The 19,029-nt window shown below is 34.6% G+C and overlaps 2 protein-coding genes across 4 annotated transcripts; one reads left to right on the top strand and one right to left on the bottom strand.

Annotated features, from left to right (window-relative positions):
* The first annotated feature begins 5,406 nt into the window (after nucleotides 1-5,406).
* LOC132059003 (bifunctional riboflavin biosynthesis protein RIBA 1, chloroplastic-like) lies at nucleotides 5,407-14,585 on the top strand. 3 transcript variants are annotated; one of them, XM_059451460.1, is made up of 8 exons: nucleotides 6,167-6,325; nucleotides 9,365-9,537; nucleotides 9,631-9,746; nucleotides 10,098-10,319; nucleotides 10,847-11,169; nucleotides 12,031-12,160; nucleotides 12,753-13,049; nucleotides 14,069-14,585. In XM_059451460.1, the coding sequence occupies exons 1-8, from the start codon at nucleotides 6,285-6,287 to the stop codon at nucleotides 14,327-14,329; spliced, it is 1,563 nt and encodes a 520-aa protein (XP_059307443.1). In that variant the 5' UTR covers nucleotides 6,167-6,284; the 3' UTR covers nucleotides 14,330-14,585. The 3 variants fall into 3 exon arrangements, with proteins under 3 accessions (XP_059307442.1, XP_059307443.1, XP_059307441.1); XM_059451459.1 differs by lacking the exon at nucleotides 6,167-6,325 and adding an exon at nucleotides 5,407-5,562 and having other exon boundaries at nucleotides 9,365-9,746; XM_059451458.1 differs by having other exon boundaries at nucleotides 9,365-9,746.
* Nucleotides 14,586-17,012: 2,427 nt separating this feature from the next.
* On the bottom strand, nucleotides 17,013-17,670 carry LOC132060558 (uncharacterized). The gene is made up of 2 exons (XM_059453565.1): nucleotides 17,332-17,670; nucleotides 17,013-17,273 (listed from the first exon to the last, which is right to left on the bottom strand). The coding sequence occupies exons 1-2, from the start codon at nucleotides 17,668-17,670 to the stop codon at nucleotides 17,013-17,015; spliced, it is 600 nt and encodes a 199-aa protein (XP_059309548.1).
* Nucleotides 17,671-19,029: the final 1,359 nt, after the last annotated feature.

Below are 19,029 nucleotides of genomic sequence, written 5' to 3'. Positions count from 1 at the left end.
ATTAAACACAATATTACGTTCATTGACTTCGCCATGTTTTCTTCTAATGTCCTTAATGCCATTGGAGATATTCTTGTGACCCAAGTGTTTGCAAAAGACCTCATCACACTTATCCTAGTCATTACCTTCATCCTAATCTCTTCTAGCATGGTTATGATGGTCTTGTGTCTTGCAGGAAAGATCCAAGCATTAAAGCTCTCAGCCATATTATTGTCAATGATGTCACACTTAATTTCAGTATTAAAGTATACCTTACAAAAAGTGTGTTCCTTGTAGTAGAGTAAATCCTCAACAATCTTCTCACCACCAAGCAGCTCTAATTTGTCCAAATTTCTCCTCAAATCTGCCTCAAATGTGTTTCTAGCATATTTCCAAAAAATCAGCCTTCTTTCAAGGCCTCCCCAATCTTTTGACCAGTTTGCAAGGATGTGTGTAGCACATTGCCTCTGCTCCACTTCTGGTAGGAGCTCTTTTATAGTGGCAAGAAGCCCCTGAAAAAGGAACAATTTAGTACCTTCTGCATATAAAATCAGCAAAGTGTAACAACATAAACAATATAAAATCAATAGTTTAGTACCTTCGGCATATTTGAAATGACTGTGTAACCAGTCCCATCCCCTAAGTTCAAGTCTTCAATCAATATTTTCATAAACCAAGTCCATGTGGTTTTGTTCTCATACTCCACAACAACCCAAGCAATTGGCAACATCTGGTTGTTGCCATCCTTAGCCACAACAACTAGCAGTTGACCCTTGGTACAACCCTTTAAGAAACAGCCATCTAACCCAATGCAGCTTCTACAACCACTCAAAAATAACCTTTTCAAGGTATCAAAACAGATGTAGAAACCTAAAAAACAAGGCCTACCATCTTCAGCAAATTCTGTAGTAGACACATTCACCACACAAGTACTTCCTGGATTTGTTTTCAACACTTCATCTCTGTAATCAAGTATTCTTCCGAACTCTTTTTCTTGATCACCCATGATCTTTAGTAAAACCTTAGATCTAGCTCTCCTAACAGTGGACCTGCCAACATGTACACCAAGTTCCTTCCTAATTGCCTCTTGGAGTTTGCAAATTCTGATGTTTGGTTGTTCAGTAATTCTATCTTTGTAGTGGCTGGCTAGGTACTTAGAATTGCACATATAGTTCCTTGTGGTCTGAACACATCTATGTTTAGGATAGTATGTTTTGATTTGAAAATTCTTGGTTGAATTGTCCAGTTTAGCATAAATTAACCAAAGACAACCATCCCTATATGTGACCCTCACCCTTGAAGGCTCATTGACAAACTTATCTAACTGAATATGCTTCTAAAGTGAATATCTAGTCACAACATCTCTAAACTCATTAACACTCTGAAAAATCATACCAAGCTGCCATACTACCTTATTACATGCAGGGTCAAACCTTATGTATTTACTTTCCCTTTTAGGTTTCAAGGTTACCCCTCCTCAAATCATCCTCATCGATGTACAACTATATGCATCGTAACTAAAGTAAAAGGGTTCATCACCACCTACCCTTCCTTCCAAATCTCTTTTATTAGGTTCTGTTTCATCAAATCCTATGTCTTGTTCAACTTCACTTAAAGGTACATCATCAAGGTTAGGTTGCCCCTTTTTCTTTCTTCTAGTCCTTCTCTTATAAGCCCTCCTTTCAGCCCTAAATGTTTTAACTTCCTTATGTACATCAGATCCATCATCACCATCTGGACCATCAAATACTGCCACATGGTATGATTCTACATCAGATTCAACATCAGAATCTGTTGATTGAGAGTCAACATGGTCACTACTTACTTGCTTTGCATTTTTACCATCTCGGTGTTCGCTTGTTTTGGGTGAATTTTCAAAGAAAGCTTCGTTTGTGGGGTTGAAGAATTAGTGGGAAATTGAGAGGGTGAAGTAGTAGTTGCTGCAGTTTCAAGTGGTGTATTTTCAGTGGCTGGGTTCTCATTAGGGTTGCTTTGAGAAACATTTGGTTCACATTGGATACCCTCACCAACTTTATTAAAAGCATCACTTTTTGTTTGGTTGTTGGGAACAATATATTCCAAAGGCAATGGGGGCACATCTGGTTCATCTATATGTGCGTACATAAATCTCCACAATGTCCCCATCTTTCAAACTTAGGGAAAGGTCAAAAATATCCTTGTCAGTAAGTATATCTACAAGAATGTCACTATTAGGGGACTTCACCTTAAAATCACAACTTGGACTATATCCTAATTCCTTTATGTAGTCCCTAAGCTCAAAATATGACAACCTATCAACACCAACATCTAAGAATTCTGTACAATTACCACCCTCATATCTTGGCACACCACTGCTTAAATCAAATACCCCACCATAAAACCATCTCAATGTAACATAAATAAAATCAGCCATACTTGAAAGTTACAAAGCAACAATACTTAACAAAACCCTTAAATTACAAAGCAACAAAACTTCTCACCAACAAGCAACATCAAAGGAAACATATGATTTTTAACAAAATCGCCAGCTTGTAAGTTACTCGTTCATTTACCTCATTCTACTAAAAAAAATCCTAGATTAACAAACACCCGATTCAAAACCCTAGAATGCAAGCAAATAATTAAATGTGTCAAAACCCTAACAAGCAAACTATATCAGTAGAGAAATACACTACAAAATACACAAAACGAAAAAATCTAAACCTGCAAAATCACGAATGATAGCCTTCTTCAAAGAAAACAAACTTCACCAAACTTGAGAATGCAAAAACGACCCTAGAAATCACTAAGGGCCTGTTTGGAAAGCCACCCAGGTAATTGGAATTGGGTGTAATTGTAATTACACGCTTTGTTTTGTTTGACCACGTAATTACACGCTTAGCGGGAATTGGGTGTAATTGACGGGTGTAATTACACTCTCCAATTCTCCAAGGGGGCCGAGAATGGGTGTAATTACACCCTGTAATTACAGGGTTACTTTTTAGTTTGTTTATTTTTTTACTTTAATTTCTTTTTATTTTTTATTTTAATTATTTTAATTTTTTTGATTTTTAATATTTTTTTTATTTCTATTATTTTAATTTCTTTTTTATTTTTACTTTTTAATTATTTTTATTTAATGTATTTTTCTTTTTATATTATTTATTTTTCATTTTCTTTCTTCTCATTCCCAACCTTTACTTCTTGTGGTTCCATGTAATTGCTCGTATTTTTTTATTTTATTCATTTAGCATAACCGTGTTATTATTCTAATATTTGAAACTACACCTCTTAATATTGAAAAGAATGATTCATTAACAAACTTGACATATAACGAGTGACGTTATTAAAGTAGAATTTCATTGTGAATGAGGTTATAGACTTCCTTTCTTTTGAATTATTTACTTAAGTTACGTTGGAACTTACTTATGTAATGTTAGAATTTGACATAAGAGTATTATGTTGAACTTTTTCTTTTGGATTTTGAATTTAGGTTATATTTTCAATTTTAAGTTATTTGCTTTCACATTACATGTTGTTTATTTTTAACTTACATTTGATGGATTTTTTGTGTCAAACATTTGAATAATGTTATGGCATTATATTTATTAATATTATTTTTTTATCAAACATCCAATCCATGATGTTCTCACAAAAAAAGTCTTCTTTTAAGTTTTATAATTAATTAAAATTAAATATTAATTTGAAAAATATATGTTAATTATTTTTGTTACAATATTAGTTACAAATATATGATTATTAATTAATATATTTTCAAGAAACAATGTGTTATTAAATAGCTAATTTATATCATTTATAAAGGCAATATTTTTTAAATATTAATTTTAAATTTTTCATAATTAAATTTTATTTTTAAATTAAACTGACTGTGTAATTACACTTGTGCAACCAAACAACACGCTTGTAATTACACTGTAATTACGTTATGACAAACAAACAGGTCGTTGTAATTACACTACTGTGTAATTACTAGGTTGTGTAATTACTACCCTAGTAATTACACCAATTCCAATTACCAGGTGGCTTTCCAAACAGGCCCTAAGTATTACGCGAATTAATGTATGTGGTGGCAGATCGGTTGAAAATTATCAAGGTAAACAGTGCAAATGCTGTGAAAATCAATGAGAGAGAGAGAGAGAGAGGGGAGTGGAAATGAATTTTGTTTATGTTTAAGGGGGTGAAATGAAAAGGGAGTTAAAAAATAATGCTGATTTGGAAATTTAAAAGCGTGTGTACAACACGTAAGTTAAAAAATTGGGGGTCACTAAAAATCAGCGCTAAAAGGTCACTAAAATACTGAAAAATTAAGACTGGGGGTAATAGGTCGCCCGCAAAGGTTGGGTGCGTCATAATTAATCCGACTATACGTTGAGGGTATTTATGTGTTTTCCCTTTATTATGGAATGGAAACCTTTCATGGTGGACGCATGTCGTATAATCCTAGTAAAATATTTCATACACATGACAAATATCAATTTGTAATCAGCTTTTGGAACCAGTTTTTGTTATCACTAGTAGGATTGCACCACCTTAAAGCCAAAAGATAATATAGTACTGCAACTTTATTAACTACACCCTCCATTCCCAAATACATGCTCCCCGGTCCCAATTTAAATGTCTTAATTTGACTTGACACTGAATTTAAGAAATAACGAAAGTCTTTTGAATCTTATGGTCTTTCTTTAAATCTTGTGGTCCTAAACTTGTTAGAACTTATTAAATATAGAAAGAGACACTCTTTTTGAGACAGACTAAAAAGGAAAGTAAGACATTTAAATTGGGACGGAAAGAGTATCATATTTCATCTTTTGCGAGTCAAATTATATGAACTTTGACCAATATTTTAAGATATATTTTTCATCATATTGATATGAGAAAAACTAAAACTTATAATACTTTCCGTATAATTTTTGAATATTTAAATTGTAATATTTAAAATATTAAATTAATCTAATTTAATTTAGCTCCAAAAATTAGTCAAATTGACTCTTAAGAAGTATTGAACAGATTTTTTATTGAGTTATAAAGTTATATTTCTCGAAAATTTCTGGTTGCTTGATCAATAAAAATATTGAGTTGTGGACGCATATAATTTTGCTAAACTAACAGCACAAAATAGTTTATCCAAATAAAACTAGGGAGTTTATGAAACACTAGTGAAAGCCATATGTTTTTTTTTTTTTGTTTCCCACCTGGTATTTGGTATTCGCGTTGCAGCCCAATTATATCCGGATTCGCTCCACGTAGGCTTCATTTGAGGGAAAGCTCTCCTATCAAGAATTTTTTCATTTTCAGAATTCGAACCCGAGACCTCGTGGAGCAGCCCTATCCGCTGCACCACTAGTCAGGGTATATGTTGAATGTTTTATCACAAAAACATCCTAATCCAACGGTCCATATTCAAAGTTCTCATGATCCCCAAACAGTGGCGGTGGTTGCCTTTAACAGCTACTTGGAACTGTTTTTTTAATCCATATCTCTCGAACCTTCTTCAGTTCTATCAAAAAATAAAGCTTTATGGTCATTTGGGTCAGCACAAATAATGGCTTCAATTCAAAATTCAATGGTTTTTTCCCATTTAAGGTGAATTTTCTTGAACACCCTTTTCTTCTTATTGCTTGAAAAATTCAAGATCACTTGAAATTTGGTTAATTTTGTCCATTTTATTTGACCCCATTTCTTTTTTACTATATTTAGTTCCAAGTATCTTGTAAAGTTTGTTTCTTTTTAGACTGTGTGTGGTGGATTTTAGGAACATCTTAGACCAAGTTATTATAAGTTTTTTTTTTTGTGAGTGAATTTGCTTGTCTTGGATAATGTGGTTGGTTATGTACAAAATTATGATTTAAAAAGTTGGGAATCTTTTTGGGGTGAGATTACAAGATTAGCCAAAATACTCCCTCCGTCCCATTTTAACTGTCAAATTACCTCTTTTCACGCCCGTTAAGAAAAAAAAATACAAGGTACAGTTTGATAAGTTGTCCTTCTTTATTAAATGCTTTTTGAAAATTGAATAGTATTAAAACGTAATATTGCTTATTTAATGTTAAGGGTATAGTTGAAAACAATTGCCAACTTTAGTCTTGAATTCCTTATTGCGTGACAATTCTTTTGAGCTAAAGCAACATTTAAAATGGGACGGGGGAATACATTTTTAGATGGTACTAATATATTCAGCTAATGAAACCAAGACAGATAAATTCTGTATGCTATTGAATAAAAGCTTTTTTATCCATAACTCTTCAAACCTTCTTCAATTCCTATAAAAAATTAAAGCTTTATACTCATTTGGGTCAGCACAAATAATGGCTTCAATTCAAAATTCAATGGTTTTTTCCCATTTAAGGTGAGCTTTCTTGAACACCCTTTTCTTCTTATTGCTCGAAAAATGCAGGATCACTGGAACTTTGGTTAATTTTGGCCATTTTCTTTGACCCCATTTCTTTTTGTATTGTATTTAGTTCCAAGAATCTTCTAAAGTTTGTTTCTTTTTAGGCTGTGTGTGGTGGATTTTAGGAACATCTAGACCTAAAATATGCTTGCTTTGGAAAATGCATTTATGTGGAAACTTATGATTAAAAATGTTGGAATCTTTTGGGGTGTGATTACAAGATTAGCAAAATACATTTTTAGATGGCACTACTATATTGAGCTAATGAAACCAAGACAGACAAATTCTGTATGCTATTGATTAAAATAAGAGGATAGGGTTTATTTGTTTATTGGAGGAGACAGGGTTTTGAATGTAATAAAGCAGCAAAACCACATTACAGAGAATTTACAGATATAGTGCTGTACTTATTCTCTCAGCTGTCACTGGTGCACATTATAAACGCTATTTTTATATTATTTTCGTTAATGTTATCAAAGGCGAGATTGTGTAGAAAAGCTTCCAAGGTCTCTTTGGGTTTGAGCGCTAGGTGCAATTAAAGCGCCTCCTTTAGTGTAGGAAAGAGTAAACGAAGAGTGTGTGTATATAAACTGCACTGAGCTGGGGGTGGGGGGAAGGGTTTGATTGCCTGTGATATATTCGTTCTGCTGCTTCATAGACTAACATGGAAAATTAGATGATGTTTTTTGTCTAAAAATAGTTTTTCTTTCCTTAGAGGTAACAAATACTTAAAGTACTAAAATTCGATTAACTTTTTGTACATTAAATAAAAATTACCAATGTAGCAGTGGCATTTTGGTTTGACTAGTCAATACCGTGATTAGATACTTTAAGAGTATGGAAAACAGAAGTACGGTTGTTTATTGATCTCAAGCTAAATACCTAGTAGTGTTTTTACATTATAAAGGCTCTACTGAAGAATGAGCGTACGACATATTGTGCCATCAACGATCAGCATCCGAGATACAACCGCAAAAGCTAAAAAAGGGTGTAACGAGTGGATATTTCATTTATTTTCCTCTACAGGATTTACTTGTCATATGAAAATTGAGTTATTGAGATTATGAAATAATTGGGCCTGCTATGTCACTGACACCTAGAAGTTCCCTCTCCAAGAGGCTTCTAAAGCAATCTGAGTATTTTTTCTTCCAATTTTTCGATAAAAAAATCCTTCCCGATACCTCCCAAGGAAAATCTCGAATTTGGATCCCAAATTGACGGGTTAGTGTGAGCTTATCCATGCGGTTATGCACTCTTTGAATAGGAATCCGTCGTAAATAAGTGATTTTATCTTCCAATGAACAGGAATTCCCTAAAGATTTGAAGTTTGGTGGAACTTTAAGACTATCTGCAATAGATGAAGTCGAGGATGCATTAGAACAATCTACTTGACTTGTATGAATGTGACGCACAGTATTGCAGTCCAGGATTGGACTTTGTTAGAAAGAGATTCATTTACCTGCATTTTGTTATTCCAAAGGTCAAGGTCTTGGTGAATCCATTGGGATTTGTCTTGTTTTCTAAACTTTCAATGTCTTGTTTTCTAAACTTTCAATGTCACACTCCAATTTAAGTTGCATTTAAGTTGCTTATGTCCCTTTTACGAGATAAAGAAGCCAGAAACCGGTCATGGACGGAGCTTCATTTCTATAGTGATTACTGATTAGAGTTGTAAATAACCTAGAGTAGAAAATCATGGATCTAGAGTAGTTTGATATCATTTTTATGCTCATCTCACTAGTTAGGTCCTTGTAATATATACTCCCTCCGTTTCAATTTATGTGAACCCATTTGACTGGGCACGGAGTTTAAGAAAGAGGAGAAGACTTTTAAACTTGTGGTGTTAAATGAGTCACATATGGTTTGTGTGGCTATAAATCATTTCATAAAGGTAAATTGTTTCCAATTATAGAAAGAGATCATTCTTTTTGGGACGGACTAATAAGGAAATAGGTTCACATAAATTGAAACAGAGGGAGTATATCTTTTTCTGGAGTTACCGTAAGATCTACTCAGCTAGACTTGCCATGTAAAAAGATCTCGACACTTTTTTTGCAGTGTAAAAAAGTTTCGACACTTTTTCCAAGAATTAAGATGTTAAGGATAGATGTGCAATCCTCTAAAAAATTAAATAGAATTTGAAATAGTCACACGGGAAGAAGGTGAAACAGTCACATGGAGCAAAAAATGAGATGTCAACTTATATGGTTTGGTCATGTCCTCTCTAGAGCTTCAAATATGCCAGTTCATAGATGTGACAAGCACCATGATGGTTGGACCTAAAGTTCCACGGAGGAAAGTTGTTTCAGGAAAGACCTACAATCTCTTGGAATCTATCATGACGATGGAAACAAAGTATCTAAAAGGTCTAGTTGGTTGGTTTGGACTTTTTCGGTACACTTACATTAGGTTTGCTGTTTGACAAGTCTTTCTAGTTTTCTTAGAGATTGTATGCCGTGTTGGGATAACTTTGAGATTTAGAGAACCTCTAATTTTAGAGAACGACTAAGTTATCCTAAAAGACAAGGTATTGAGTATTGGAATGGAACAGGTCCAGCTGGAGTGAAATGAATATAACAACCCATATAGCCAAGGCAAACTAGTTAGGTGTTGAGGTTTAGTTGTCAATTAAACATGATCTTGGAATTGGGGCTCCAAACACGATGTCGGGTTTTCAAAAAGTTTTAGCTCCAATGATTATTTTTGTTATATTTGTTTTCTGCGTTGCTTATATGGAAATTGTTGTTTTTACTTGAAAAGTGGATTAAAACCGTAGTTCCGTAATATGTTCTGGAATGTGTGGGCCTGACTAGTTGATTATGAGCATATCGCCATATTGGTATGGAATGAAGTGCACGAAAGGGTGTTACTTCCTAGAAGTTGAATATTTCAGGCCGTATAATCAGTCAAGCACTTTACTTCTCTTGCTTTCCAGCTCGTCTTCTGATGTAAGGCTTCACAGATAATTGTGTTTCATGTTCTCTTTCTTATTAGATCCGACCATGGTCTGTATTTTGTCAAGGCAACTACAGCAAACCACAAAACAGATTTGTCCTCGCTACGTCTTGCTAGAAAGTTACCCTTCAGCTTCAAAAGTGGTAGCGGAATACTAAGGGCTAGACTAATATCAGGAGAAGACGATGTTTGGTCTTGTTTTAACAACCAAGGTGCAGAAAATGGTTCTTTTGTTAATCACGAAGCAGAACAAATTGGAAATCAGAATCAATCTGATGAAATAGATTTTGGAACACCTGCTGCAGAAATAACTCGAAACCGAAGTGGGTTTCTCTCTGGTGTTGATGAATTTGACTTGGATCAGACCGTTGCAGGATTCTCTTCTATTCCGGAGGCTATTGAAGACATCCGTCAGGGCAAGGTTAGTTTGCTCCTAAGATGTGGATTTCTTTTTTTTTTTTTGCTCGTTTTCTAAAGGACTTTTTTTCCAATTTTGGTGGCGCTAGCCAACATCTACAAAACATATACACTGAGTATATTTTATGTATGTATATAATATACATATTATGTGTATTATAACTTAAATATACAAAACCTATAGATTTGTTGGCTATTTTGTAAATAAGATCAGCAAAAGGCATTGGACTGTACTTATCTCTTTTCTAAATTCTGCAATTGAGGTATAGAACTCTCTAATTCTCCGCCTCTATTAGAGGAGGACACTTCGAAACTTATACTTTCATCTCTTAGTAATTTGGAAAAAGACTTGCAGATGGTGATTGTTGTAGATGATGAAGACAGAGAAAATGAGGGTGATCTAATAATGGCAGCACAATTGGTGACACCTGAAGCAATGGCCTTCATTGTAAAATATGGAACTGGAATTGTGTGTGTAAGTATGAAAGGTGAAGATCTAGATAGGCTTCAACTTCCACTCATGGTGCCGCCAAAGGAAAATGAGGAGAAACTTAGTACTGCTTTCACTGTTTCTGTGGTATGTCCTGTTGTCCACTACTTTTTTTTTTTTATAGTTCCAGAAGCTACTATTCGGTCTGAGAAAAAAAAGAAGAGAAATTAAAAATAAAAAAAGAGAAATTAATTTATGATGAGTTACTTTGGTTATCTTTACTATTTTGCTGTCAGTACTTTCTTGTCTTCAATATTTTCATAGCTTTTTTTTTTTTTTTTTTTAAACTCTTGCATTCTTTTCAAACCTGTTCTGGAAACCATTTTTCTTGAGCCGAGGTCTAACGGAAACAGCTTTTCTAACCCACAAAGTTAGGGGTAAGGTCTGCATACACCTCACTCTCCCCAGACCCCACTTGTGAGGCTTCACTGGGTATTTTGTTGTTGTCGTTGTTGTTGTTGTAATTTATTATGATTTATGATTGCCCTTGGGCTGGTTTGACTTGCTCCGTGTTCAAAAGTCAAAAGCATATACTATAGGGCATGTTGCTCTCTGATATTTGCTTAGTGTCCACGACTCATTTTTGTCTGACACCAATTAGTTGGATCTGATAGGATGCAAAATATGGTACCACAACAGGTGTATCCGCTCGTGATAGGGCAAAAACAGTTTTGGCCCTAGCATCTGGTGATTCAAAACCCGAGGATTTCAACCGACCTGGACACATTTTCCCACTCAAGTATAGAGAAGGAGGGGTCCTAAAAAGAGCTGGTCATACTGAAGCTTCTGTTGATCTTGCTGTATTGGCTGGATTGGAGCCTGTTGCTGTTCTTTGTGAAATTGTGGATGATGATGGTTCCATGGCCAGGTTGCCGAGGCTTCGCCAATTTGCTCAGGCTGAGAACTTGAAGATTGTATCCATTGCCGATTTGATCAGGTAAATACTTTATAATGCAAACTAACATTAACAGCTTTCACAATTCTAACACTAATAGTCCTAGATAACATCCTTTTGACATGTCAAAGAAGAAATTGAAGAATTTTCTGAGATGTTCCTGGTACTTTCTATTTCAATCAATTATAAAGAAAAGTGGGACTCAGAGCTTGATAATGAGCACTTGCTGCTTGAAGTAACAAAATTTGAATGCAGGTCAAGTTAGAGAAATAGATGCATTTTAAAAAAGTTAATTCAACTGAGGTTGTACTCATGAAGGCTGAAAATGGTGTACAACCTAAAAACCTTACTTGTGGTTATTATTCTGGTTATTGACTTATCAACTTGACCAAAAAAAGTTGGGACTCAGAGAATAAGTGGGGAAAAAAAAACCTCCGTTGACGATTCACAGTACAAGGGTCAACCAGTCCAATTTTCAAAGTTAATTCTAAATACTTTCTATTTCAATCAATCATGATTTTGCGGAATCAAATAAAACACGTCTTTCAAATGTCAGGATTGCCTTAGTCTCATTGCATGATTCTGAATCGTTGACTTATCTTATCAATTGACAATATTCATTCTGCATAGACATCAACATGAGAAATGAGAAACAGAGTCAAAAGGAAAATATGATGATGGGCAAATCGAATAAGCTTATAAGTTATGCCTGAAGTGGTCAAGTCTAAATTTTTCCAATTTACTGAAGTGTACTAGTAACTGCAGTCTCAAAATAGCTAGACTGACCACTAGTTCATGAATATCTAGTTTCAGAGAGTACTTTGTAAAGCCAATTGCTTTTTATTTCTTTCCCGATTAGTCTAGCGTCAAATGAGAAGAAGTGACTTCAATATTCTATAACAGGTATAGAAGGAAAAGAGAGAAACTGGTGGATTTAGCCGCTGCTGCACCAATACCAACAATGTGGGGACCTTTTAAAGCCTACTGTTTTAAGTCTGTCTTGGATGGAATTGAGCATATTGCCATGGTCAAAGTAAGCAAAATTGTGATTAGAGGGCTGAATAAATAGCTCCTTTCATATTCTACGTGGCTTTAATAGTCTGTTTGAGCTTCTCCAAGATCAAAAGTACTTGCTTTTTCTTCCGAGAAAGGTGTTTTTTTTGGCCTAAGCTGAGGAGTTTGGCCAATCTTTTAGAGAAGAAAAAGTGTGTCAAAGTAGCTTTTCCTGTAAAGTACTTGTGAGAAAATACACTTGGAATAACATTTTTTAAGCCTGACGAACACTAATTGTTGCTCAAAAGTGTTTTTTGCTAAACACAAAGTGCTTCTCATCAAAAGTACTTTTGTGAAAAGCACTTCTGTAAAAAGCTCTTTTCAAAATAAAATGATTTTAGAAGCTTGGCCTAACAGGCTATGTCTCTCTTTAGACCATCTTGTAGTTCTACCAGCCCAACACTAGCAACATTACCAGACCATAATCACAACTTTTCTGTAGTTCCAGTGCCAGCTCCATTTCTCTGACTAATCTGGAAAAAAATGGTAATACTGTGAATACATGATTTGTTTGAATAGGGAGTATTCTTCTGATTATTCTTGACAATCATGACAAGGTTCAATTTGGATAGGGTGATATCGGAGATGGGAAAGATGTCCTTGTCAGAGTGCACTCGGAATGTCTCACTGGTGACATATTTGGGTCAGCCCGATGCGACTATGGTAAGCAGTTGGCACTTGCAATGAAGCAAATTGAGGAAGCTGAAAGGGGTGTTTTAGTATATCTCCGCGGACATGAAGGAAGGAGAATAGGTTTGGGACATAAACTTCGTGCTTACATCCTGCAAGATGACGGGCACGACACGGTTGAAGCTAATGAAGAGCTGGGATTACCTGTTGATTCACGGGAGTATGGCATTGGTGCACAGGTATTCACTGCAAAGAAAGTTATCATTTTCTTGATTATAAAACTAACTTTTAGTAACATCTTATCGGTCCTCCTTGTCTTAAGTACTGTGTCAATTGGGCGGGTTGGGATGATCTTGGACACAGATGCGGATCTAGGATTTAACCTCTAGGGGTTCAACCTTTTAAGTTTTTTAGCATTGAAACATTATATTTCTAAAGTTATGGGTTCATATCCACTATTTATTGTAATTTTTTTAAATTTTTACACATAAATTTATATCCCACATCGAAAGTTTGGGGTTCAATTGAACCCCTATTTATAGTGCTCCATCCGCCTCTGCTTGGACGGGTCACAATGGGTAAAATGACCCGCCTAAAAGTTACTTGGGCTGGGTCAAGATGGGTTAAAATCTGGGTCATAGCCCAGTCCGCCCAATTCTTACCAAGTTTAATTCTTTTTGTTTCCTTATGAATTGTTCAATTACCAAATAAGTTATTTTTTTCCTTTTGCTAAGGCTATATATAACATATAAAACAAAAAAAAACCTTTATTTTAAAAATATTTTGACAAAGTTACTCATAAGTCAATTTGGGCTAACAATCAGCCCAGTTTTAAATGGACTGAATTGGGCAGATCAAAATGGGCTAAGTTAAACAAATGGCGAGTCAAACTTGGGCCAGTTTTGACATCTCTAATCTTACGGGTTCTTAAACAAGGTTGATCATATATTTACTGAGAGTGAGAGGAGATATGTCATTGCTGTTATAGCCCTTTATATTTCTGCAGTAAATTGTCGATTTGATCCCTGCGCTATTAGTTTGTAAAATATTTCGTTCCTTCAATCTTAAATCATTGTCATAGCATTACCGAATCTGCATAAATTGTCGGCTAGTGAAACAATTGTGATTTTCTTGAGGTACATATTAATAGCAACTGTGATTTTCTTGTTAATAGCAACATCCCTTATCCTTCACGTGGGCTTTTTTTCCCGTTTTCTTTTTATGTTTTTTCTGTTAAACATTAACCTGTTGATTTCAGATACTACGGGATTTGGGTGTTCATACAATGAAACTGATGACAAACAACCCTGCGAAGTATGTCGGGCTCAAAGGATATGGTCTGGCAATTTCGGGTAGAGTTCCACTCTTGGCTCCTATAACTACAGAAAATAAAAGATACTTAGAGACCAAACGCGTGAAATTGGGGCACATATATGGTTCCAACGACGCCAATGGCCACATTAATGGTTCTGAAGTTGGTAGAACGAGCCACGATGAATTATCCAACAATTCTGACTGATTTGGGGTTCAATTCCATGACTTGCATTTCTGGTAGTTGTTAAACAAACATCTTTTTTAGCTTTGCTGGTTTATGTACTTTTTTTTTCTTTCTTTTTCTCTTGTGAAAGAGTTAAGAGGAAAGGTGATTACAAAAGCTTTTAAGTAACTTTTGTGTCATAGATGAAGTTGATTTCAATTAGTTTGGGACAGAGATGTAGTTGATTAACTTCTATCACAGATAACAGAATTATGAAGTTGGACTGGTTTTGCATTCATTTTAAAAGAGAGATCTAATTGAACAGCAGAGGATGATTAGTTGTTCTAACAAACTTAATTTGTTTGAAAATACTTTATCTTCCAGAAAAAATAAAAAGAGTTATCCTTATTATCCACTTTTGTGTTTTGCTAAATTGGAAAATTGACTAAACGAAGTTCGTATATTTTTTCATAATCCACATGGCTTAAATCTGCGATTAGAAGAAACTTCATTTTCATTAGACGCGTTCTCTCAGATTATCAAATTTTCTTCGTGTTTCGTGGCCTTCATTTGTCAAATAATCAGCACATTGGTTTGCCTTCTTCCAAATATGCTTGATCGTGGTCTTATTGGCTTCTAACATATACTTACAAATTACAATCTTCAATTATAAAAGCGGGTGACATTGTATATACTCTTCTTTGATAAGTTGGACAACAACTAGGCAGTGCGTTTATACTTTCAGTTCATTGTTGCCCATTTCTTTTACTAATGTTAATCCTTATTTGATGTTCCATAGTTCTAGAGTGTTACATAAATTGAAAATTTTAAGAAGAGATAAATATAGTCTAGAATAAATTTTCTTATGATTAAGGATGTTACTTTATTCTTAAAAACATGTAAAATTTTTAAAAGATGAATAATATGAACAGTCCTAAGTAACTTTTAGTACTTGTGCGGTGAAAATTTAAATTAATCGGAACCTTAAAGCGAATATCAGTGAAAAAAAACTTCTTACTTGAAATTAGAGTTATAGATGCCGTCTTTTGTCATGAAGGCGGCGACTGATGTGGTCACACAAAATTTAGTTAGGCAAAGCAACTAATTACTAGAGTAAAAGTAAAAGTATACAGTCATTTATTCAATCAATCTAGGGTCGTTTGGTTTAGCAAGAAGTCATGCGTTCTCGCACAACATATGTATTAATATTATTTGTAAAAGAAAGAAAAATTGGGAAACAAATGTTATACTGTATGTCGAAATTATATCTTTCTAGCAGACCAACCAAATGACCCCTCGTAATTTTCAAGTAATGGTAGATCAACATTTAATAATTTGCAGATTTTTCTTATATACTTTTTATTATATTGCAGAGGAGGAGAGATGATACACTACCAATAAGGTTTGAACCCTCCAATTTAATTGTGAAAGACGAAAAAACTCATCAAATGATCTAATTCTGTAACCCAATCGCTGGTTGATTTTAGTTGATAGATGACAAGTTTACATCCAAATACCCCTCGAGGTAAAAAATAATAATCAATTCTTGTATAAAGTGCAAGTAATAGTATATGAACTTCTTCTAGCTAGACACTCATTATATTTTGTCGCCCGGAAACATGTCAATTAACTCTATTCGAGGTCAACTGAGTTTTTTTTCTTCTTATTTTAACATATTAAAAAACGCTGGCGAATTAATTAGTCAATTGAAAAGTACTTATCGGTTTATCATGCTAATTTAAAGACTCAAGTTAGTATAATTTTATACGGTGCGTATAACTGGGCGTAAAATTGAGAATTCACTAAACTGAAATGAATTTAATTCAAACTTCTTGGAAAACCTAAATTTTAATTAAAAAATTTACACAAAATTCAACAAAAAAAGAAAAGAAACTCATAGTGTGTAAAGTCATCACATCAGTGTTAAATAGGTGTTCACCGATAAGATGTGCAAATTTTGATGGACAGTAAATGTGGAGCTGCTATGTATATATATTTACCGCTAAAGAAACAGCAACAGAAGCAATTCGAAGTTCTCCACAGTGGAAGTTCGTAACCATTAAGAATCTCCCATTATGCATGTCAGTCAACATTGGCAATGAAAACCGAAGTTATTTCCAACTTGAAGGTTTATTTGTATGTAAACATTTATTTAATCTTTCAATGCTTAATTTATCTTTCTTTCAAATGTGGCAGAGCTTATTCCACATTGTATCAACAGAACTAGAGATGAGGTGTACCTCCTTGAAGCGAGGCGTAGGAGAGATAAACTTAATGATATCTCTTCTATCGAGTTATTGATTTATATCATGTCCATATAATATTCTATCTAATGTAAACCAATGCATAGTATAGTTGTTGAGATGTAACTTTTCTTGGGCACATCCTCAAGCCCCGCTGGTCGTAACCAAGGATGCACGTTGTGGGTCGAAATTATGTTCTAATCCATTTTCTTCCTCTAGGTTGTAAGAATGAATTATACCCTACTTGTTTCCTTTTACTTACCTGGTAACGTTAAAGTCATAGTTAAAGAGTATATAACGTTAAATCCATAGTTAAAACACTACTGGTGAGGTATGCAAATATTTTCTAATTGTGAATTAGTTCTATGTTAATCATGTTGCTAAAGTTTTGTATAGTGCGTGAAGACCCTTAGAATGTTGATTGATATCACGATCCATGTATCTGAGTGTATGATAGTTTGTTGTGTGCGTATATAGCGAGTTTATGTTTTGTATTTTGTATAAATCTGAGAATACATCCATGGCACAACAAAAAATTCCTTGTCACTTGAAAAAGCAACCATTACAGATGAACAATCAGAAGTTTTATTGGCTAACAAATGTAGAACTCCATCTACCAAAACCTCAGAGCCATAAGGAGAACTCTCAAGTCTCCTCCAAAGACCCTTTCTCAAAGAGTAGACATCCACAAAAGTATCAACAATATCAGGTTCATATATATCAAAACAAGAAAGAGTAACCACCTTAGCTTATAATCATCATTGACAATATCATATACTAAACCATACATGGTAAAGCTACCTTGGACAGGAAGAGCCAAATGGAATAATTTGGAATTTTCTGGCACTTTAAAGTAGTTGGGTTGATGAAATACTTCATCATTTTCCCATTAACCACCAAGGCTAAGCCATCAGATGAGCCACCACCAATAGTAGCCCAGTCGTCTAAAAGTTGCTGAAAATTAAGCTTTCTTGATATGACTTTATTGCCATTTTGGTTGAAGGTAACAGCCTGAATAGATTGAGAATCATAGACGACAATCAGTTTTTCTTCGTGTTTTTGGGAATTGATCATAGTAAGGTGAGCTTTGATGAATTGTGGATCTGATAGAAGAGAGTACCACTCCTTTGATACACACATGAATTGACCTATGGATTTTGCAGGTAGCCGGGAAAGTATGTCAAATATGATTTCTTGAGGTAATATTTCAGCTTTGCTCGACTCGATAGTAGGATTTGAGTAGAGTCTTTTAACGTAGACCTTACCCCTACCTTTCTTGGCCAGAGAGCTGTTTCCGAAAGACCTTCGTCTCAAAAGAAAAGAAAAGAAAGAAAGGAACAGAAAATAAAAGAAAAGGAATTTGACGCAGATTAAAAAAACCATGACCGCTAAAAATGAAACAAAGCTAATCTAGGGTTTGGCCGAAAAGAGGCAACTATCGAGAGAAAGAGACACTATTAGGTTTAGTTTTCAGAAGATGAGAAACCATTTTATTAATGGACTGGATTATACCTACCCGACTGAAAGTAACAAAATGATCAAATTGGCCCTTCATGTTTTATTTTAAAACAAATATGTTAATCAATTTTGTTTGTTTGATGTACATCTAAATTATGTTTTATCTTGATTAGTTTTAAAGTATGTGCTTTTACATATATGGTATCACGTCAATTTATAGAAATTTATAGTAGTAGTTGAAAATGTAAAAAAGTGTTTGATTTGAAATAGAAGCGAACATTCATTTAACTGACAATAGAACTATTACTTCATCCATGCGTCTCAATTTATGTAGTATAGTATTTCTTTTTTCCCAATTTAATTCTCCTAGTATTTATACTTTTTTTTTTTGCACGGATTATCTTTTTTTGGGGTGGTCTTCAATTTTTTCCCCTCAAATTAGTGGTCTTTAATATTTGCCCTTCCCTTAACACCCAAAGGTCCTAGGTCGAACCCAGGCTCAGTAAAACAAATCGCAAGGCATAAGTTGGAATTCACAGGGCAGAAGTTGAGATTCGCAAGGCATAAGTTAAGACCCCAACTTGTGCCTTAAGGCAGGCGTTTGCAAAATTCTAGCAAAATATATTTGCCTTAAGGCAGAGTTTGAAACCCAACTTATGCCCTGCGAATCTCAATTTATGCCTTGCAATTTTTATTTTTTATTTTCGACTGAGCGGGGGTTATAACCCGGAACCAAGGGACTTTTAGCGAAGGGCAAAAATTAAAGACCACCCCAATGAAGGGCAATCCTACAAATTGCCCTTATTTATATGTTATATAACCAGCCAGTCCATTTTTTATTAATACAAAAGTTATACATGATGTTTAATAATGTGTAGCGCCAATTACGCAGGAAAACTACTCCATATATATATGGGAACTATTTTTTTTTTTTTGATTGCACAGGGGCGGGTTTACCCAGTGCTCACCACAGAGTGCTTACCCGAAGGGCAGAGGCTGTGGCAGAGGCTGCGGGTTTCCTGTGGGTTCCAAAAAAAAAAA

This window comes from Lycium ferocissimum, chromosome 6, assembly GCF_029784015.1.
Source record: "Lycium ferocissimum isolate CSIRO_LF1 chromosome 6, AGI_CSIRO_Lferr_CH_V1, whole genome shotgun sequence".
NCBI lineage: Eukaryota > Viridiplantae > Streptophyta > Magnoliopsida > Solanales > Solanaceae > Lycium > Lycium ferocissimum.
This window is presented reverse-complemented; position numbering and strand designations above follow the sequence as displayed.